This window comes from Euprymna scolopes, chromosome 30 (genome assembly GCF_053919585.1).
Source record: "Euprymna scolopes isolate OS-2025 chromosome 30, ASM5391958v1, whole genome shotgun sequence".
In the NCBI taxonomy this organism is placed as follows: domain Eukaryota; kingdom Metazoa; phylum Mollusca; class Cephalopoda; order Sepiida; family Sepiolidae; genus Euprymna; species Euprymna scolopes.
Genome location: NC_136511.1, coordinates 40439541 through 40463527, shown reverse-complemented (window position 1 = coordinate 40463527; position 23987 = coordinate 40439541). Strand labels below are relative to the sequence as shown.

At 33.7% G+C, this 23987-nt stretch overlaps 1 protein-coding gene across 1 annotated transcript in view; it reads right to left on the bottom strand.

Moving 5' to 3' along the window:
• Positions 1–6585: 6585 nt before the first annotated feature.
• LOC145254762 (WD repeat domain phosphoinositide-interacting protein 3-like) overlaps positions 6586–23987 on the bottom strand; it is a 92997-nt gene continuing 75595 nt past the window's right edge. The window contains exons 6-10 of the mRNA XM_080113522.1: positions 18844–19034; positions 17085–17170; positions 13652–13753; positions 12790–12914; positions 6586–8455 (exon numbers count right to left, since the gene is read on the bottom strand). Coding sequence (XP_079969648.1) covers positions 8349–8455; positions 12790–12914; positions 13652–13753; positions 17085–17170; positions 18844–19034 — 611 coding nt within the window. The 3' untranslated portion in view covers positions 6586–8348. The remainder of the gene's footprint in view (positions 8456–12789; positions 12915–13651; positions 13754–17084; positions 17171–18843; positions 19035–23987) is intronic.

Below are 23987 nucleotides of genomic sequence, written 5' to 3'. Positions count from 1 at the left end.
GTGTGTGTGTGTGTGTGTGTGGTACTCTTGCATAATTTGACTCAGATTCTCAGGAATTCTTGTCAAGCATGGATCAGACAAAACCAGCAATCATCAGTTTAAGCCGAGCGTTGTTCAAATTTTGAAAAGCTAAATTGATTTTTTATTTTATTTTATGTAATGTTTTTAGTATCTTTTCAGTGATGTTAAAGAAGGGGGGGGGGGGTCTGATTATTATTATTTTTTTTTTTTTTTTTTTATTTAAAGTGGGAGAAGAAGGATTCCACCAACTAACAGTGAATCATAGTATTCATTTTGTAGACCCCGCGACGAAGGCAACAACGAACCACGTCAAGAGGATGCAGAGGGAAGCAAAACAAGCAAGAATGCGGAACCAACCGGAAGCTTCTGGGAACACATTTACTTGAACTTATGTGGAGACAAAAATTCGGAAATAATACTTTCGTCTCCATCATAAAATCACATTTCCGAAAGCTACCTGATTGGGGAGCTTTCTTCCATTTCCTCTACCCCATCCCCACCCTCTTTGCTGTCGATGGCTGTTCAACAGTCGACCAAAGTAAAGATTTCTAAGGAAATACCCTCATCGAGAAAGTTCTTCCACCGGCAATGAACAGGCGAAAAAAAGATTTTTTTTTTTTGAATAAGAAAAATATTAAATTTTCATGAAAATATAAATTTTTTTCCTGTACTTTCATCTAACAATTTATGCTTTTCATAAACAGTTTTCATATTTTCTTAAAAAAATATATAGAAAATTGCTGTGGAACCCAAAAAACTTTACTAAAAGAAGTCGTTAAAAAAAAAAAAAAATTTTTAAATAAAAAAATTGTACTACTTTCATCTAACAATTTAAGTTTAAAAAAGTAAAGCATTCCATCTTTTCTTGAAGAAAAAAAAGAAAAAAAAATTTAATATTTTGCAAAAAAAATTACATAAAAAAAAAATAAAAACCTATCTTGAAGTGACTGAAAATATATTTTTTTTATTATTTGTATCCTCTCCACTTCTGATTTGTTTGTTTTGAAATAAGTCTGCGTTTGTTACAATGATCAGCTTAAACCAATGATTGCTGGTCTTGCTTGATCCATGCTTGACAGGAATTCCCAAGAATCCAGGTCAAATTATGCAAGAGTACCCTATGCAAGTATTGGACAAAATGATAGAAAATGCGCAATAAGAGATTTGAAACTTTAAATACAAATCATTTAAAACCAGTTAAACTGCTTATCACACTTACCGTTATTCCAACGCGAAATATGTCACAAACAACTAAAATCAATACGTTTGCAGATTTGGTATCAGTGTTGAAATATGATCTTTTAATCGATTGAACATATTTACGTCAATATTTTTATGTATAACACTGATAGTTTTTTTTTTTTTAAATATATTTTTGAATGTACCAAAAAAATAAAAAATAAATAAATAAATAAAAAAGACCATTTTAATAAATTCTTATCTGTGATGATCTTTCACTGAACAAATATTTAACGATATTTCATGTATTTCACAAGCCTCTCCCCCAAAAATGCCACCCAAAGAATCATTAATAAAATTTACATTCTTTTCCGCAATCCAAACATATTTGTACAGTCCATACCAGACTTGTACTTAGACTGGAGAAACTTTCTAAAATTTGCCAGGAGTATTTACTGAAGTATCCCCAACAGATCGGAGGCCCAGTGCACAGTCAAAATAGATGATTCTCTCTTCAACTGAAGTTCGGTTCATACCTGAATTGTCCACCAAGTTTCAGCCAGGAATGTGCAACAGTCTTATCAGTAGGAGTTGTGGTCCTGAATGAGTTTCACACTCAGCAGACAATAAAATATCCAGGTTCGATTTTGTTTTACGGCATATTGACCCTTTTGGGTTATTTAATGCTGAATCCGATAATTTTAGAAAAAAGTTTTTACACTTCAAGTTGTTTATATCTTCAAATATTTATTCATGGTGTTTGGTTTAGTTGTTTTACAGCATATCAAAGCTTTTTATGCTTTTCAATGATTTGGGTGAAAGCTTTTTATGCTTTAAGTTCTTCATGTCTTTGAATATTTGTTATATTTAGTTTGGTTGTTTTGTAGAGAAAACTTGTTTCTGTTTTTAGCTTTACAGAACATGACTAAGACATGTAGACACCATCGCAAGAAACAGAAGACGAGGAAAGAATTTGACTTTTTTCTCTAGTGAAACAGACATTTATTTACAGGTACTTCCCAGAATAACGCTTTGTCTCTTGTTCAAAAGTCCTCTTACACTCCAATGTGCTTAACAAGACTTGTGTTGAACACACGGTTCTCGGTCTTTGTCCAGCCATGTTTAGCATGCCTCTTAGTCTGTCGCTCTTGGGCCACCAGTGTAACATATCTGTCCTCCTCTCAAACTGCCAGGTTGCACATTTTTCTCTTTTTATAATCTTTTTCTTTTCTTCCTAGCCGTGACATCACCCCGCACACAGCTCGGTCATTTGCATACATTTGCAGCATGCATCTGCGCTCTGTTATAGCAGAAAGGATTGTGAATTTTATTAATGATTCTAGATGGGTGGCATTTAATTTGATTATGCTGTCGTTAAAAAAAAAAACTTACTAAATTGAATGCTTGGCTTTTATAAACTATTTATATTTATTTTCTTTGTTGGGGAAAAGGGAAGAGGAGCATTACATCATCAATTTTGAAACAAGTCTTTTTTTTTTTTTCATTTCATCCATAGTTTATTCATTTATTATTTTTTTTAAATACCCACAGGAAGTTGTTCAGTTGCTCCACTGAAGATGTATCAATAAGATGCCACAGTCAGTATCTGCCAAAGACAACAGATTCAACACTTTGATCTTTCCTTGAAGAATTTCTTCCAATTTCAACAGGTTCTAAGCTAGTAACATGTATGAAACAACAAAACTAAACGTGGCCTTTTGACCCAAAGGTCAAAAGGCCAAGACATTTTTATAGTTTCACTTTTTCTGTTTATTTTAAATAATCATTTAAAATGGCAAGAGTGCTCAATAACACATGCAAGAGCTCAAAGTGTGCACGCGCGTGTCACATTGGGAGGATGTGCGTTGTTTCGTGCAATGTGCTGAATAAGCTGCCAGCAATATTGAAACATTACAGAATAGATGATTACAGTTGATGGCAGGCGGCGGGAAAAACCTTCCTCTCATCAATGAAAACCTCATCAAAAAGGCAGAAACCTCTCCTGATTTGGCCATTTCCTTTGCCATGACCTGAGTGTCCTGACACATGATCTGATAGCGCCAAAGGCTTTAACCAATTGGTGAAGATAAAAAGGTGTCGGTCAGCTGTGATTGTGGTTCTCAACAATCATGGTGCATCTTGAACTTGTCATATGCTCAACATCTATAGTCTTCGCCAGCAAAATCCAGCGTGGATCGCAATTCCTGCTAAGGAAGATCAAATTCGTTTCGTCTGGTTCGAAGTAATAAAAAATATTTTTGTCAAATCGATGGAAACAGTTCCAACCCACTCAAAGTGACAGCCATAGCCATTACAAGGAAGAAAGGTGGAAAGGTATCAGGGCAGTTGTTTCATCAATACATCAGTTTTGAAATGGTTGCCGGCATTTCTGACACGTCAAAGAGAGTTGGGTGGGTTATGGATAGCCATCTTGTCACCCTCCCCCTTCCACTAATGTGTGGCAGGTGAGGAAAGAAATAAGAATAGTAAAAAGAAATGATAGATAAATGAGTAAAATGATGCTCAAGAGAAAATGTTGGAAGTTTGCAAAAGCCATATATATATATATATTAGCAAAAGTACCCGTTGTTGACTGGGTTCAAAAACAGCGTACAGAAAATTGACTCTGATTTATGAAAGAATGATAGGTTATGAAAAGGAAGGGTTGTAAAGAGATAGCTTCAAATTTGGGGGTATCAAAACCAAAGCAAAATATGATGAAAGTAAAAATAAAATAGATAAACCCCATAATTTATTATACCATACCTGTTAACACTGAAACACTTATCACAATATTCTGTGGATCTATATTAAAAAAACCTTATTAAACTTTGTGACATATTTAAATTCTATGGAGGTTAGGCGCGAACGAACACCCCATAATTTTATTATACCATATTTCTTAACATAATTATCAAAGTATACTTATGCAGATAGATATGAAAAGTCTTTATTAAAGTTTGTGCCTATTTCCATTCTATGGAGGTCAGGCGTGAACACAGACCCCACAATTTTATTATACCATCACTATTTAAGTTAAAACATACTTATCAAAGTATTCTTATGTACATGTATATCAAAAGCACTTGTAAACGTTTTTTTTTTTTAATTTTTTATTTTTTTTTTTATTTCCATATTTTGTGGACCAGGTTCGAACGCAGACCCCACAATTTTAATGAACCCTCATTCTGCCAGATCAAACATACCCATTCCTGTGTCTCGATACATCTTCTATCATTATATGTGATCAGTTTTTTAAAATAGTCAACCATACAAGAGCCTATTCGTGACCAGACACACACAGAGCCAGACAGACATTCAGCTTTATATTATAGATATGTTTTTTTTTTTAACCTTTTAAACTATATCACAAAAAAAAAAATAAAATAATTTTTATATTTATCATTCGTTAGAAAACTATTTAGTCATTTAATCCCCTGCAATCAATGCATCAACTTTTTCTCTCGAATTCACTATAGTACTAATGTTAATTTAAGGGATCATCAGTTGTTTACCATGAAACACTGTTTCGGAGATTTAAAAACAAAACAGTATATTACATCATGGCTCCCCAGCAGTGTTGATCAAACACCACCTCCCTTAAGAACAAAAAATGTTAGATATTAGATCTAGCTTCCTAACTGGACACCTGGCATTGCTTAAACATGATATTTTAATTTATGCAGATTGCATACAATTATAGAATCAATCCTCTATTGAATGATAAATATTATGAGGAATAATTTGCCCGGTGGACCAATTCACAAAAAAGTTTAATAATGATGATGATATCATTGATCAAATTCCATGTTTGTTTAGAATATCATGTCAGCTGATATTTGGGGTTGACGATCTTAAAAATAGTCTTTCTTCTCTTATAGATAAAAAAGAACTTTGACAAGGGAATATTTTAAGTTGTACCAGCCAAGATTACACCAGTGTAACGCAAAATATTCCCCTTTAAAAATTCTTTTTTATCTATAAGAGAAGAAAAACTATTTTTAAGATCGGATTTTTTCGATTTGATACTTTTCAGATGAAGTTCTGTGCAAAACATATACTGCCTGACCTATGAATTACCTTTGTGTGAAATTTGAAAAAGATAGGCTAAGCCTCCACCTCCTTCTTGGGTAGAGCACTATCATAAATGATTTCGCCTGCTGCTTGCTTAGCATTATGTGAAGCTCTTTGTTTGTAAATAAACAATATCAAGCCCTTTAAAAGTGGCAGTCAAATCTATATAATTAATAAGCCATGGACCTTGCTTGCTTGCATCTTGTCTTCAACAATTGGGCGATTCCATCTTTTAAAAAAGGGATGGCAGGTAAATATATATGCCTATGGGTTTGGCTTAAAGGCTAAGGAATTAGGGTGGAGAGTTGTCCATTTTGGTTTTGATTCTAGCTGATGACACCCAAGTTAGTTTATATATATATATATATATATATATATAGTTTTGATTTCACTACCATATATTAGGTTCAATATAATAATTGATAGAGAATTGTCTTTATAATAAATACATAATCTGCATGAATTAAATAATTTTTTGATGAATTTGTAAACGTTTATTCCGTGGATTCATGGTGGCTCATATATATATATATATATATATATATTTCAAGTATGTGTGATTGAACACAACAGAATTGTTCTTTTTTCTGATTTTGTTGGATATCTTTTCAATTTGCCGAGCGATATTTTTTATTCCAGCTGGCATGTTGTATATTATGGCACCCGAAAGTTGTTCAGCAATATTCTTCTCATCGTTTTCTATTGGTTCAGACCGCTCGGAGAATTAAAAAGATTCTCAACAAAATCGGAAAAAAGAGCTGCCGTGTTCAATAAGACATGTATGAACAATCACTTGCTGCCAAAATATACAAATATATAATTTAAATATAGTCATCCAGACAGACTTTTTTTTCCTTATATCACAGTTCTTCAGTGTGGCTAGATTAGCACCTATCCCAAACTGGGGTTGAACTAACCACTTGGCAGGTGCTGTTGGCAAGTGACATTAATGCTTTATACAAACATTGTTAATTACTAGAGAATGCTCCATTTGTTTGCTTACAAAAAGTGTTGCATTGTCACTAATGATGGTTGGTGATATCACTTACGACAGTGCTTAACCTAAGAACAGGAGCGCTTATATATATGCATGTGTGAAAGGTATGTTTAAAGGATAAATATTTAACAGAATGTATAGGTATAAAAAGGAATAAGGATAGCAAACAAAAAACAAGCTACATAAAACAAAAGAATACACGTTCAAGCTGGGTTTTTTTTATTGATATATATTTTTTCATTTCTGAAACTTTGTCGAAGTTTTTTTTTTTTTTTTTTTCCAGAGTTAAGTAAATATACATAAAGTTTTGTGAGTTTTATTTCTCTTAGTTCTCTTTATACCTATACATCTAATATAACGGTTATTTTGTCAGACTTTTTAGTTAGACCTAAGTAGTAATAGATCTGACAAATCGATATTTGATTCTGGCTAAAGATTTCTTTTTATCCTTAAACCATATTTTTCGTTGGTTTGTTTTTTTTTTTGTTTTTTTTTTTTTGTTTTTACAATAAAAAACAATTTTTTTTCCAGTTTCTTTCTACAAAATAATTCTTCCGACAAGGAAGATTATTAAAATGAAGATAATTTTAAATAAGGCTTTAAAAAGATCAAAAAAGAAGAAAAAAACTATTTTAACTTGATAATATGAGTTATCTCCCTTATATTTTGAGCATTTTTATTTCTTTGCGATTTACACATTATCATTTTAAAAATTTAAATTAAAAATAACAATGATTCCCAGGCTACACTAGATAGGTATAGCTAGTTACTTCCACCAAGGAGGTTATGCTTTTGATCGAGTTTACTTGGCACTATGTTTATGTACAGTCTAGCATCCACATCCCTTGACCAATTCATTACCAAACTTGATCAAAATACTAGTTATGGTCTAACTTAGAAATCATTTAATTAGAAGATACCTACGTCAAGGTGACAGAAAAGGTGAGAATCACTTTTAACAATAACTTTGTATTCATCATAGACTTACTGCTTGGTCCGTATGGTAGCCAGTGAAGTCACATATGACCATGACTAGTTTGGTTAAAGTTGAAATTTCGAAGGAATTTCAATTTCTGAACATGATGTCTGAATCAGAAGTTTGTTGATAAAAGTAACCACTATGCAAAATTGCAGTCAAATCAGAAAAGTCGATTTTCATGGGGTAATTTCAAGAAGACTTTTATACAATAAAACCTAGACAAGACTGGATACTTTTTTTTTGTTTTGTTTTTTTATCTCTTAATGAATAATTGTTTAGTGTTTATTAATAATAAAAAAAAAAAATTTCACACTTCTGGAGGTTGAAGGTTCAATCCTCAGTTCAAGCCTCAAAAGTACAACTGCAAATTAATTAGCCAGTCATATTTGAATGAACGAGAGCATGTTGTGAATTAAATAAAAAATTTCATTCAACATTCTGTGCAGATTCCTGAGTTCGACAGGATACACCTGAAGAAGGTTGGAGGTTACATTGACTGAAACGTTGTGAAAATGACATTCAAGATGAGAACAGAAGTCCAAAGAATCCAAATAATCCATCCTCATCTCAAAAATTCAAGACTGTAAAAAAAGATTTCTGGTTTAAATTAAAGTTTAAAAGACAAGTTCCAGTATTATTACAGCTCCTTTGTGTTCCAAAACACAAGGAAATCAGTAATTTTTACACGTGCCTCTATTCTCTAGGAGAATACAAAACCAGCAGTGACAATATGGGTGTAATCTCCCTGCTATATCCTCGCCTTTTTCACTATCCTTTTCGCAAGATTTTTTATTCAGTCAATCTATTGAACTCCATTTTATATTCTATGCTTATAATCCCATTGTCATTGTTAATTTATTATCAGACAGGGGTGGCATTCAGGAGAGATGGAGAAATTATAGATCAAATTCGTAACTAAAAGTCTGATGTTAAATGTAATTTTTTTAAGAGAGAGCTAGAAAGAAAGAAAGAAAAAAGAGAAATCGGAAGATGATAGGCAAATAAATGAGGATTACAACAAAAAAAAAAAGATAAATAAAATGAACGAGGGGGGGAGGGAGATAGGTGAGGTAGAGGGAGAGGTGACATTGCAGATGACTAGGAACGCTCATCGGTCATTTCTAGGAATTGTGCGTAAACTTCTCTTGTACAATCGCCTTTGTTGTTGAACGAGAATTTATAGTAGCTGCCGTCAGCGCACACAACTGAAATAAAACAAAAAAGAGAATTTGGCAAATCATTCGTTAAATGATCAATAGCAGTTGATAAATACGAGAGTCTATTACTAAAAATACATCTAATATATAAAAGGCAAATGTTCTATGTCCAGCTAAAACTTGAAAAATACACAACAAACCCCTACAAAGTTGATATTTTAAAATCAGCAGAACCCCAGAAAAATAATATCTAAAATTTAGAAAAAAAAAAAAAAAAAAAAAAAAAAAAGATTCATTCTTTGGGAGGTCAAACAGCCATTTATATGGTTTAATGTTATTTATATCATCAAATGTTATTAAGTAAACATGATTTTTTAATGTTATCATGGATTAATACAGTCAATGCGTAAGCAATTTTTCAAATTAAAATTTAAAAATTATTTGATGTTAACTGCAGATTTAATTTATGGTTTCTCAACTATCTAAAAAGAAAGGGGGAGAAACTTTGTTTTAAGTAGAGCTCATAAAACCTCCTGAATTTTCTCACTAGAATAAAAAAAAAAAAAAAAAAAAAAAAAAAGGATTTTTTATTTATTTAGCGTGTGTGTGCGGGTGAGGAACTTCACACTATTTAACATCATCTAATTTTTTTATTCTTTTCTTTATAACTCCAGGCAATGCCGAGTAACCCTGCTCGTCTTATTATAAGCAACAATCATCAGAATAGTCATTTTGGATGGATATTCTGAAAGTTAATAAAATCCATCAAAGAACAATTTTGCATCACTTATGAAGATTACGATGTATATGCTATTAAAACTTAACTATAAAATAGATATTCCAATTTTGACCAAAAATACATTTTATGATTTGATTACCTTAAAATGGTTAGTTCTAAAAGCAGCCATTTTTTTTAATGATTAGCTTAGTCTTTTTTTTTTTTATAAATGATGACAAGTCAAATTAATCTATCATACAAATATATTCTTATATTCATATGCATTTTTGGGACTTGTCACTAAAAAAAAAAAAAAATAAATAAATAAAAAAACAGATGAAGCTAGTTGATAAAAATGACAGCTGCTTTTGGAGTTCCCCACTTAAAGATAACTAATGATTTTGTTTCTAGAAAAATGTTTAACATATGGAGCTTAAGGGAATTTAAAAAATTGAAATTTAGTGGATCTTGTATGCTTTTTTTTTTAATTTTTAATTTTTTTTTTTACACAGTGATCACCACTTATCAAGGTCCGGAAGCCACTCAGGGATAAGGGCTATTGTAAGTACATTATGTTAGTGGGAGGATTTGATGAAGTTATTACTTAAGGGGGTGGTTTATCAGGAATTTGCTTACGTTGGACTTGAAGACATCCAAGTTGTAGTCAGGTGGGAAGCAGGCAAACGGAACAGAGTTTCACAGGCATGCACTTCTAAGAAAGAAGCTTTGTTCATGGAATCCACGTTTTGATTTAGGCACAGATAAAGAGTGGGGGAAACTTTTCACAGTGGATTAAGCTAGACGGTGTTTTTCGTGAGAGATTGGCGAGAGGGGACCAGAGATTGGAGTTCAGACGAGCACCTGCCATGAAAATAACGATAAAACAAGGATAGGCTCGCAACGTCTCTTCTGTGGGAAAGATGTTGCAGGGAAGAGAAAAGGGCATTCCCCACTAAGCCACAAAGTCTATTTTGTACTCCGTCAAGGCAGGATAGGCTGTTTTTAGCAGCTCCTGCACAGATATGGCAACAGTATTCCATCCTTGGACGTACTTGGCTTTTATATAGATAGAGAATTGCATCAGTAGTGAGATATCTTCTGGAGTGGTAGAAGGATCCCACCATCTTTCCAGCGACCGTGGCAACAGACTTGATGTACGTGTTCCATTTCAGATCAGGAGTAAAGGTCAAACCCAGAAGCTTGTCAAAACACGGGACCTCACCCAGACGAGAGCCATCCATCACAATTGATGCCAGATGGGGATCAGAGCGTTGATGATGTAAGGATAGGAGTTTGGTTTTAGATACATTAAAGGTAACCAGCCACGTCTTCCTCCACTGAACCACGCGCTCGAGATCAGAGGAGAGAGAATCAGAGAGAACTTTGTCATTTACAGCCTTTGATGTGTTGCCGTAGATGGTCGTGTCATCAGCATAGATGTCAACGAATGATTTAAGTATGTGTTTAGGGAGGTCATTGATGTAGATCAGGAAGAGAGTTGGGCCCAGGATTGACTCCTGAGGGACTCCAGCATTAATATTGCAGGCCTCTGATTTTTGTCCATCTACCACTACTCTTATGAGCCTATAGGAGAGAAATAATTTAATGATTGAGAAAACATTTCCAGTTATACCGTAGCTGGAAATCTTGTGAAGTAGACTCTTATGCCATACTTTGTCGAAGGCCTTTGATATATCAAGAGCAATTGCCCTAGAAAGGAAGCCTTTGTCAAGAGATTCACTAATCCTGTGGGATATAACCGTCAGCACATCTGCGGTAGATCTTGCAGAGCGGAAACCATATTGTGTGTCACTAAGAAGGTTGTTCCTGCTGAGGGGGTTGACTATTTCTCTATTTAATATGGATTCCAGCAACTTACTCATAACACACAGGAGACTTATTGGCCTGTACTTAGAGGGAGATGACTTATCAACTGAGTTCTTAAATACAGGGCAAACTGATGAGGTCTTCCAGGGAGTCGGAAAGCACTTCTCCTTAAGGCAGCGCTTAAATAGTTTCGTAAGTATGGGAGCAAATTCTGGTTGAAGCTTTTTTAACACTATAATTGGGATGCCATCAGGGCCAGTTGCTTTACTGGAATCTAGGTTCTTGATTAGCTTGGCGACCTCATGCACAGATATTTGTATGTTACCTAGCTTGTTCTGTGTTATAGGATTGATGGCCTTCGTCGCATAGGGTAGAATTAGCTACAATGTTCTTTGCAAATAGTTTGGCCATGTCTGACGCTGACGAGATTACCTCTGGTCCATTGATAAAGGTTGGGATAGAATGCACACATCTGTTCAGGATCCTATTTGTTATTTGCCAAAACTGGTGGGAACCAAGCTGCTGATCAGCTACCTTGGATTTAATAGACTGGGCATATAGCTCTTGCATTTTTTATTACTCTTTTACAGTGGTTGCTTTCAGGACTGCCAGCAGCTTTGGTCTCAGTGCATCCATTACGTTGGTAGCTATGGAAAAAGTGATTTCTGTGCGCGATAGCAGCAGCACATTCTGGGGAGAACCATGGCTGGCTGTTAGGTTTTTGTTGGAATTTTTTAGATGGTATGAATTGGTCTATGCCTACAATTAACCATTTGGTCAGATCTGATACTATAGAGGACACTTCCTTTTTAAACATGGAGTGCAGAGGTAAATCAGATATGAATGTACGGAAGCTATCCCAGTCAGTCATAGAGTATCGGTATACAGTACGGTGGAGGGGTACGTCTAGGGACATTACATTTCGTTTTTATCTTAACTGATACGACGGAGTGGTCGGAGGATCCTAGAGGAGAATGAACGGAACATGAACATAGCTCAGGGGAAGTTGAGAGAAAAAGGTTTAAGAGGCTTGCATATTTACCGGGTGTATCGGGCACACGGGTGGGTTCGCGAACAATCTGAGTGAGGTCATAAGCAATGGCAAAATCATGACAAAACCTCCCCTCATCATCTGTCTTATTTAAATGGGTCAGCCATTCCACGTTATGGACATTGAAGTCACCACAGATGTGGATGTTAGCCGAGGGATGTGCAGACAGTATGTGGTCTATTTTCTCAGATATGCTCTTAAAGATAGTAACTCCGCTGTTGTGGGGCCAATAGAGGGCAAATATAAATGCAGTGGTGTTAGCAAGTGCAACCCTGAAGCACATATAGGGTAAATTAGGATCTTCTCTAGAGATATCCCTGCCACACGGGAAGCCATCCTTAATGTAGGCACATATTCCATGCCCATACTGTGTCCAATAAACTACAGATCAAATTTCAGCTGACAAAGAAAACAGAGAAAGTGATAAAAATGGATCCAAGGGAAAGAGGGATAAATAAAGACTTGACCAGAGATAGGTTAATTTAGATGTCAATTTCTTAAAGCTGTCCAATGCAAATAACATTTAAAACAATCATTTTTTTTTCTTTGGTTTCCAAAAATTGTAAAACTTGGCCCAAACACCTATATGTATATTTGCGTCCAATTTAAAAAGTTAGACTTTTTGATTTATTTTTGTTTATTTCTGTATATCAGTGGTCTCCATTTGTAACCAAATAAATGGACTATCATGATTCGTATATTGATTTTTGTAAGAAAAGGTACTTTAGAGGAGATGGAAGAGAGGAGCAGGAAAACAAGAAAGAGGAGAGGGGGGGGGGCGCTTACCAATGACAGAATTGTTATCAGACCCAAAAGCACAAATACATTGCGTGGCTGCCCCTGGAACCTGGAACTTTGAGAAGCTCCATTTGGAACTGAAATATTTTGGCAGGAAACTGGCCGAGGCTAAACTGCAAAGTGGAAAAGAAAAAAAAGTTAAAAAGACAATGCAAAAACATTTAAAAATCATTAAGTTTGAAATAACATTTTTAGATGTCCATCACGTATCTCTATAAAGGACATTGTTCACCCATCCGTTGTGCTTAAACTGAACATTAAATTTTTGTCACGAAATGCGTAGATAAAATGAACACATTTTAAGGATGACTGTCCTTGTTTCGGTTTGAATGGAAAGAAATAAAAATTAGTCATATTTGATCATAAAAGCATTTCACAAGAACAGAAATCTATCTGATTGGAATGTTCCAAGAACATAAATTATAATTAAAAAATATGAATATGGAGATAAAGATAAAAACAATATGAAAATGGCAATATTTTTTATGAATTTAAAAATTGTAAAGGATTTTGAGTTTGTTTTAATTTATCGCATTTACTTATATTTATTTACCTCAACGTGAGAGTAGAGTTGGACACAAGATCGGTTTCTAATGTGGGAAAATCCAGCTCCCATGGAGGCACTTATGATTGGAACAAAAATTTTAAATTCCTCAATCCTGAAGGATTTCTCATTCATTGATTGCAGACAGAAAAGATTAAGTAGTATCAGAACAGATATTACACTTTGATTCTAGCCAAAAAGCTAAGGAATAAACAACTAAAAATGGAATATGCACAAATGTAAACAAGACTTCAACCTATTTCAGAGTATAAATCCGCTTCTAAAATAAATGAAGATTTTCCTGACCTTGATTGTTTATTTTTCTTAGGGTCCTCACAAGAGAAAATATGGACAGTGCCATGATCACTGGACACACAAAGTAATGTTGAATCTTGGTTAAAATTTAAACTGAAAGGAAAAAAAAAAAAAAATATTAAGACATGAAAGATGAAACCTGATGTTTCGAAACAGTTTTCACCATCTACACAAGAACTTTTTCTGCATATTAGTGTTGGGACGATTAATTGGAATCTGAACTTTCTGGAGTATCAGAACAATATCTATTTTCTGATGCCAAAAACGATTCTTTTGTCTTTTTTATTTGATTTTGTTAAAAGCAAAATCTTCCACTGCTGGTAGTAATGATAAAATATTGTTTTTAAATAATCAGTAAAACTAAAATCTATACATCATTTCCCATGAATGTATTTGGTTTGATTGAGAAAATATCAGCACATTTTACATGGGTTTTTTTTTTTTTTGCCACAATTGGGGGAAAAAATAACCACTTCATAGTTAAATATTTAGATTAAAAAATAATCAGAATCAGGAAAAATACTGGAATCGTCCCATCACTACTATATGCACAGTGCTTTGGATAAATCTGACATTTTTTTTGGAAAGGGAAGAAAAGAAAAAAAAAAGGTCATATATTGGCCAATAAGTGATGTGTAGCAGCCAAAACTCGCTACAATCAATACAAAACAATAAACACACAGAATACCTTTCCCTTTCTTTCTCCTTTAACCAGCCTCCTTCGTCCCGATGCCTACAAACATGTGTAAACAATGACTCTTTAAACTCATGTTTCCACATGCGGTACCCACATGAACTTTATCATGCTATAGAACTTTTCTCAATACAGACATACCCACAACAACACAAACACACTGAATACCTTTCCCTTTCTGTCTCCTTTAACCAGCCTCCTCCATCCCTATGACTACAAACACGGGTAAACTGAACTATTCTCTCTTTCAACCAGCGGGCATGATATTAAATTTATCTTTACACAAGAACACTTCCACCTATTAACCAGTTTCTATCTCGTACATGCTACTAACGAAGATGACAAATAAAGTTGTTTATTAAATGTTAAAACAAGCCTTTTATTGTCTTCATTATTAATTAATGATGTATTCGCCTTTTATTGTCTTCATTATTAACTAATGATATATTCGCCTTTTATTGTCTTCATTATTAACTAATGATATATTCGCCTTTTATTGTCTTCATTATTAACTAATGATGTATTCGCCTTTTATTGTCTTCATTATTAACTAATGATGTATTCGCCTTTTATTGTCTTCATTATTAACTAATGATGTATTCGCCTTTTATTGTCTTCATTATTAACTAATGATGTATTCGCCTTTTATTGTCTTCATTATTAACTAATGATATATTCGCCTTTTATTGTCTTCATTATTAACTAATGATGTATTCGCCTTTTATTGTCTTCATTATTAACTAATGATGTATTCGCCTTTTATTGTCTTCATTATTAACTAATGATGTATTCGCCTTTTATTGTCTTCATTATTAACTAATGATGTATTCGCCTTTTATTGTCTTCATTATTAACTAATGATATATTCGCCTTTTATTGTCTTCATTATTAACTAATGATGTATTCGCCTTTTATTGTCTTCATTATTAATTAATGATATATTCGCCTTTTATTGTCTTCATTATTAATTAATGATGTATTCGCCTTTTATTGTCTTCATTATTAATTAATGATATATTCGCCTTTTATTGTCTTCATTATTAATTAATGATGTATTCGCCTTTTATTGTCTTCATTATTAATTAATGATATATTCGCCTTTTATTGTCTTCATTATTAATTAATGATGTATTCGCCTTTTATTGTCTTCATTATTAACTAATGATGTATTCGCAAAATTCCAAGTGCATCTTTTAGTAGTTCTTCTAAAAAATTAATTAAAAAAAATTGCCCTACGCTTCCAGGTTGGACCTGAACCATGAACATGTGGCTACATAGTCTCTTTAAGATGCCTGATCATCAGTTTGAGCCAGACAATCACCTTCGTCCTTGCAGATGTTGTAGGCGGGATGCTTAGTGTTTTTCTCAAGAATGATTGTTCCTACTTGCAATCTCTTCCACATCTGTTGCAATCTCAAACACATCTTACAAATTTAAGAATTAAGGTATTTAAGAAACACTGCGTTGCAACTAAAATTTCCAAATTCCTTATTTAGCACAAACGATTATGATGCAGTTCACTTTCAATGTTTTCTACTAGTCAAGCATCTCCAATTCTCAAACTCACCAATAGTACACAGAAATTTTGTATAAGGAACATTTAATAATACACATTAAACTATTACGTTTCTTAATATTTTAGCTGAGATTGATAATTTGTATTATTAGAACTACTACGGATGTGTTATTGCAAATTATTTACAAGTTCTACCCGATCATGGCTGACAGAACGAGAGCATACTACTTCTGTGGATTAAAGGGTTTCATTTCAAATTCTGCAAAGATTCCTTAAGTTCAACAGAAATATTCCACACAGAATTGAACCTCCAACCTCCAAAAAGTATAACTTAGAACTAAATACTTAGTACTTTATCCACTATGCCACAAGCTTGTGCAGATTCTAAATTTCAACACGATACACTTGAAGGTCGAAGGTTACATCAACTGAAATGTTGTGAGAATAATACTCAAAATAAGAACAATAATTCAAAAAATCCAAGATGAACTATTGTTTCCATAAATCTGAACTTTGTATTCTTTTATTTAATTGGAATTCATTATTGAGATGAGTATTATTCATTTTGGCCAACTATTCCTGTAGCCTTTGTCAGGTGGTAACCGCGACGAGATAGGAACTTTGAATCTCCTGACTGCATCCACTGCAATTACTTCCGTAGTTGTTGTCGTCTCATCATGTTTTGGCCAAGTAAGCCTCTGGCCAGGTTTGGGCAGGATTGAAACTGCTATCTTCAGACAATTCTCAGCTGGAACAATAGAGATTCAACGTCTATCAACTGCGCCACGAAGGCCAGAGGCATAGTTGGCCGAAACGTGAAACTCCCTAAGAAAAAGATGAGGATAGTAGTCCGCAATAAATAAAAAATTAATATTCTTTGCGGTTGGTTCATAGCAAAAGACATTTACATCTTGCAGACATTAAAAATGGCAACAAAGCTTGAACATCAAACTTTTTGATGATCAAGAAATGAAAATCATAATTAAAAAAGTTAATAAAAAACAGATTTTGAAAATAAAGATGTTATTTTAACTTTAAAACTAACAATGACTGACCTTAATTATTGTTCAAAACAAACCTAATACAGGAAAATAGAGATGGTATTTCACTTAGCACCATGAATTTTTTTAAGATATGTACAGATTTTTTCATCATCTTTGGTGCATTCAAAGAAAAAAGCACTAAAACTTTCTCACAGAAGCTGAACAACTTACCAATATATATGAGCACTGTTTGCTCCCCGGCGTAGTTCATGGAGTTGTGTACAGTCTGAAGTGTCAAAGACACGAATTAAAGTTCCCTGCAGAAGAAGAACAGAAAATTTTAACAAACATAGGAGGTAGGGGTATAAGGCGGGGGGGGGGGTCTTAGGTCATTGTCCAGAAAAGAAAAATCTGTATTGTGACAAAAAAAAAAAAAAAAAAAAAAATATATATATATATCACACGCTCAAAATTACGTAAACTGATCAAATAGTTATATTTTTATAAAGAAAAAGAAATTTTGTGGCCAAACAGCAAGAATAATGAAACATCATTTTGAAAAGAAGAAAAATAAATCCAAATAATTCAAACTTGTGAGAGTTAAGAAAGCCATTTTTAACATAGGGAGGGACATTGGAAGAACTCAAATTCGCTTAAAAATGATTTTCTTTATAAAAAGAAGCAGAGCAGACAGGGTTCCCCTCCACGATTGAATAAGTCTGGAAAGAGAATTTCTAAAGTGACCAAGATATAGAAGAAGACTGCTACATCAAGGAAGGTGAATGCTGTGAAGGTGAAACATACCTTGTGCGATGCACGTTATGTAAAGAGACAGTTTTCTTTGGAGCGCATTGCCATGATATGCTGAAGGCTGAAAGGAGCACTTATGTTATGATTGTGATGAATCAACAAAAGGAAAACTTGCCACGTGCAGGTGGAATCCTTGGATGGAATGTTGTAAGTTTGTCATTAAATGAAATGATGGTTTTGATGTTGGATATGTTGATCATGGAGTTGTATGTTGGGAGTGTTGAATGCAGTGAGCCAAGTTATGTCTGACGTTAAAAATTGAATTTAAAAGGTTCCGAATAAAAAAATTTACTTCCACCATGATTAATGTTCACGCAAAATTTGTTTTTTAAATTCAAAGAGTGTTTTTTTTAGAAAAGTGCAAATGGACGAACGATTTTGAGGCAATTTTTATTTATGACCGGGGGGGGGGGGGGTTATCCGTTATCCGTTCTGGCAAAAATTTACTTTCATCATGACTAATGTTTGTGCAAAAGTTTTTAAAATTCAAGGCGTGGTTATTGAGAAAAGTGTGAACAAATGAACAGGAGTGAATTACTAGGTCCAATCCATCATTTGTCAGGGGACAAATAAAACTACTTTTGAGTACAATATTTTATGCCTACCAGTATGTACATCATACAGATTTTTTTTTTTTTTTTTTTAATATAAAAAGGACCAAATGGTTAAATTAAACTTATTTTTGTGCTTATGTAGATTAGTTGATTTTGAGATGAATGCATTTCAGGTGAAAACATTACATACATACGTGTCATGCTGAAGTTAATATAAATTCCAAAAATTATGAAAAATGATTCAAAAGAAAAATTACAAGTAAAATTAAAATTTATCAAGTTTATCAATTTGTGTTTTAATGTGGAAGAGTTCTCAGAATCCAATGCAGGTAACTGCAATAATTGACAAAAATGATTAATCTCCATTGCTTTCAATTAAAATCTGCCAATTACAGATACAAAATGTTGGAAGATTGAGAATTTTTTTTTTATAAAAAAAAAAAAAATCTAGCACATTTTCTACTGAATCATTTTTCGTAATTTTTGGAATTTATACTAATTTCGATATGACACAAAGTAATGTTTTCACCTGAAATGCATTTATTTCAGAATCCACTATTCTGAACAAACACTTTTTTTATTTGTTGCAAATAAGGTTAAAAAATATCAAAGAGAAGGAATCTCACCTTTTCTGATGCTGTACCGAGACGAGTTCCTTGCAAATTTAACGCAATGCAACTAAGCGCAGCCTCATGAGCAGGAATATCCAGCGGAGACTTTTCTGTGTTGGCCAAGTCCACCAATTGAACGTGGCCAGATTTACGCCCAGGGAATGCCAGCAGTGAATTATTACTATTTGGACACATTACACACAGACCTGGAAAAATAAAAATAAAGTAAAAAAGCAAAAAAAAAAAAAAAAAAAAGCAAAAAACATTGAGAAAAAAAGATTTTAAAAATGAAAAACCAAAAAAATTTTTGGTTAAAATTGGACTTCTTTATATAAAACAGTTCCTTCTTGGTCGTTTTCTGATTAGCAGAAGTGTTACCAGTGTTTATTGAGGAAAAGTCACTTCTGATTAATACCAATGTAATTCTAGTTTTATTTTAAAACTATATATAAAAAAAAACTAGACTTTACTTTGAAATAATTTTGTTCATTTTTTTTTTAGATCAAAATGTTATAATCAAAATATATTTTTTAGCCTTGACTTAAAATTTTAAATCAAAAAACTTTTAAAGTAAACACTAAAATATATTTTAACATTTCATCAAAAATAAACATTCTAAAGCATATTTTGATAACATTTTATTAAAAATAAAACCATTTGAAAAAAAAAAAAAATCATTTCAAAGGAAAAAAAAATAGCTTTTTATGTAAAGTTTTACAATTAAAATTACATAAGTATTAATCAGAAGAGACTTTCTCGTTATACATTGGCAAAAAGTCTGATAAACAGAAAAAGCAAAAGTCGAAAAGAATCCATTTTATTTAAAATAACGCAGAATTCTAATATTAAATCTATTGGCAAAAAATAGCAAAGTGCAACAAGCCATGTAAAAAGAAATATGAAAATATGAGACAAAAGGTCACTAGTTCCTCTGGTAAGTTGTAGAAACACAAACAGAATGTTGTCTTTGATTTTTTTTTTTTTTTTTTTACCCCCCACTCCGAACAAAATATAAGCTGTATTGGTGACTGAATTAGGAGCCATATTAATAGGGAAGCATCCTAAGTGGGGAGTTGTGCAGCAAGATGTTTGTTCACATTACATTTAAATTTCTGTGCATTGATAGTTGGTAAAAACAGAGCAGGCAGAGAATTCCAAAAGGCAAGCAGATCGAGGAAAGAACCTATTAGAAATTTTTCTAATACCTGCAGACCTACACAATGAAGGGGTGGGATTTTGCAGCTTGTGTTGGTTAGGGATATTTATGTTAAGGAAATACAAGTACAATAAGTTCATCGAAAGCACATCCTTTGAAAATATTTGTAAAACAAGCACAGGGATGCTGGAGTTTGGCAGACAGTGCAGACCTATTAGATTAGAGGGTGTCCAAGAGGGAGAAACTTGTGGTTGGTGCACTAGTCAAGGTGTGGAAACAGTACTTCATACAGAGGAAATGGTACATTTATATAAACATAGGATACTAGCCGGTGTAAAAAGCCCGATAGAGGGGGATTCTATCTCCTTTGCAGCAGACTTGGCAGTATATTTTATGTATTTATTTCAATTCATCTTGCATGAGGATGTTAGGCTAAAGAAGTTTGAACACTGGACTGTCGAGAAGCTTGCTATCGGCCATGGCAAAGATCAATGGAAATTGTTAAAGGAAATGAGCTTTGCAGCAGATAGCATTAAATGTAACCATCCATTTTTGACGTTATTTTATTACAGACTGAAGACGATTTTCTGAGGAATCAGTCATTGTCTTGAATATGTGTATTGAGACGAAACCATCTAGGGTATACATTTTGCTGAATTCTATGAAGATCATAACTTGGTGTGTGTGTGTGGGGGGGGGGAACTACTTGAGAGGTAGATTTAAATTCCTATTGATGATCTTTTTTATGCTAGAATCGCATCCTCCACTGGAGGCATTCTAAGTGGAAGTTGTGTAGCAAGATATTGTTCACATTACATTTAAATTTTTTGTATGTTGATACAGTTCATGCAAATTGGGAGGAAATTTCAAAGTCAAACAGTCCAAGGGGAAAATAACTATAAAAGTAAAAAAATTTCTGAGCTATTTACATTGAGAGTACCAATGCATTAAGTTCAAAAGGTTTGTTCGTTTTACAAAGGAGTCACCACTTATCAAGGCCCAGAGGCCACTCGAGGATAATGGATAATGAGTGTACAGTGGTCAGGGGAACATGTCAGTCATCACTAGTAGTGGAAATTTGGTAAATTTGATTACTTAAGAGGATGGCTCAAGAATTTGTTCATGTTGGACTCTAAGACAACCATATTGTAGTCAGTTGGAAAGCAGGAAAATGAAACAGAGTTCCACAGGTATGCAGTTCTAAGAAAAGAAAAAAGCTTTGTTCATGGAATCTACGTTTAGAGGTGCAACATTGCAGTGATGGGACAGAGGCTATAGCTTGGTAAACAGTGCAAGCCCTATTAGGTTAGAGACTTTTTTGTTTGCACCTTGTCTAAGGGAAAGAAGAATGGTTAATCCACCAGACCAAATGTGATAGCAATACTCCATGCCTGGGCGAATGGTGGCTTTATAGAGATATAGGATACTAGTAGGTGTGAGCAATTTTCTAATAAAAGGGCGCCTACCTTCTTTGCAGCAGATTTGGCAGTATCCTCTATGTACACCATGTATATGGTTGGGTGTATTTACATTTAACGGGACTCAAGTGTGGCAAGTTCCTTGCAGAACATTTCGTTCAAGTACTTATAAAATATACACGAGTGCAACATTGTGGTGATGGGACAGAGACTGAAGCTCCATAGATAGTGAGGGACTTATTAGGTTATAGACTCCTTTTGGGGCCCAGTCCAAGAGGGAGAGACTAGTGATTAGTTCACCAGACCAGATGTGACAACAATACTCGATGCATGGGCGACTAATAATTTTATACAGATATAGTTTAGCAGCAGACTTGGTAGTATCTTCTATTTATTTATTCCAATTAATGTTTCCTGAGAATGTTATAGTTTGAACATTGGATTCCCAAGAAAGGTACTAAAGGTACTAGCCATGGCAATCGATGGTGGAGAAGGTTTTTGATAACTGTTGATTGGTTTGGTTGTTTTAAGGCATATCAACCCTTTTTTGGTTATTTAATGCTGAATCCAGTTATTTTGGAAATAGTATTCATGTTGGATCCAGTTATTTTGTAGAAGGTTTTTATTCTTCAAGCTTTTTGTCAATTGCTAGTTTGTAGGATTTGGTTTGGTTGTTTTATAGTGGATTTTATCGTTTTTGTTCCTTGCCCTGCAGAACATGAAGGAGTTTTACAATGGGAGAGGGAAAAGGGTTACAGTATTAATGTTTGGTAAATTTTAAGTTAGGAAATAATTTAGGAAGTGGGGGAGATAGAAAGAGAAAGGGGAAATGGGAAGACGGGAAAGGGGGAAAAGATGGGTGGTTGTTTTTGGAGAACATAAGTTTTTCAAAAGAAAGCATCAATGTTAAGTGCATTTCGTCTCAGGAAGCCATTATCTTCAGACAGCCTGATCTGGTAGCACTAAAATAACTGAAGAAAAAGAGCTTTGTTTTAATAGCACTGAATGTAACAATTCATTTTTATTCTATTACAGAGTGAAAGTCAATTTCTAAGCATTCAGCTGTTACTTTAGGTAATAAACATAATATAGCAGTAAAGAGTCTTATAACTTATCTATATATCTATAAAAGTGAAAGTGTCTGTGTACACAATAACTGTCAATTTTCAGTCTACAGACTCGAAATTTGATATACAGGGTACTGAGATTTGGGAAAATCTTTGTAATCGATTTTCGATCAGAAATTTGGCTGTTAAAGGGTCAAAGTTCAACGATTTGACCTTTGAAAATTACCAAACTCCTCCGCCAATTATTATTATAACCACCTGAAATTTTTGATATAGGTTCCTTGGACATGGATCTAACTTAACTTGATTTGAGCCCAAAACAGGGGTCAAAGTTATAAAAAAAAAAAAAAAAAAAAAAAAAAAAAAAAAAAAATTGACCACTGCGGTCTCTACCAAATTACTCAGACAATTTCTGGTCTAAACATTTGAAATTTTACATAAAGGGTATTCAGAGATAGGGCAAGCTTTTTAATTGGTTTGGGTCGAAAATTTGAGTTATCAATATATAAATGTATGTATGTTTGCATGTCTGCCTTAAAATTTTGACAGAGGCGGCGGATTTGCACAAGATTAGAATTATTTTGAAGCTCGGCCTTTCAGACACCAAATATCAAAATATTGGCTAAAAACATTAATTTCTTCACCTTCAACTGGGCACTTTTCTACAGGAAGGGGTCGCTTTTTTTGCCGATATTTTTGAAAGTTATCCCCTCTTTTCGATTGTCTAGCCTTAATTTAAACCTACGTCACTTCTGGTTTGGTGGTGGTCGTAACAACAAAGACGTCTCGTTTTTTCCCCCCCCGGTTCTTTTCGCCCCTCTGCAGTACGGGTTCGAGCCCGCCTTCCTACTACCACTTTTTTTTTTGTGCTCAACATACACCTCCAAACACCCGAGCAAAACCGGGCTCCCAGGCTAGTAATTATATAAGAATTTTTCTAAACCAAGATGCTGCAGTTTATGATTTTTTTTTTATATGAAACCAAAAAATAGTAAAAGTGATTTAATTGTCCCCACCTGGTATTTATCATGGATTATTTTTACTTTTATCAATGAAAAAAAATACAGTCTTAAAAAATTTTTTAGAAAGTAAAAAGGTGAGCAAACAAAAAAATGTCATTCTATCATGAAATACGTGATGACGTCATTTTGAAAATTAATCTGATTGGATAAAATCTTAACATCTCATACAAATTAAACCATATATTACATTTTTTTCTCGCTATGAACATGCACCAACGTTATATAAAAAAAAAAAATCATACAATGATTTTGCAACTGCTTTAACTAAAGGCAATTATTTTCTTCTCCCCTGGGATCCTGAAGAAAAAAAATGACATGTTATCAAATGATACAAATGGTTAGAGGGGACGGCTACCTGTCAGCATTCATTTCCTCCACTTACGCCGCCAGTCACCGTTCACACTCTTTCTCATCATACTTGACAATTGGTGCTCTCAGATAATCATCAGGAACAAACATGATTTGGCAGTCTTTAAAGATTTTGGTAATTTAGACG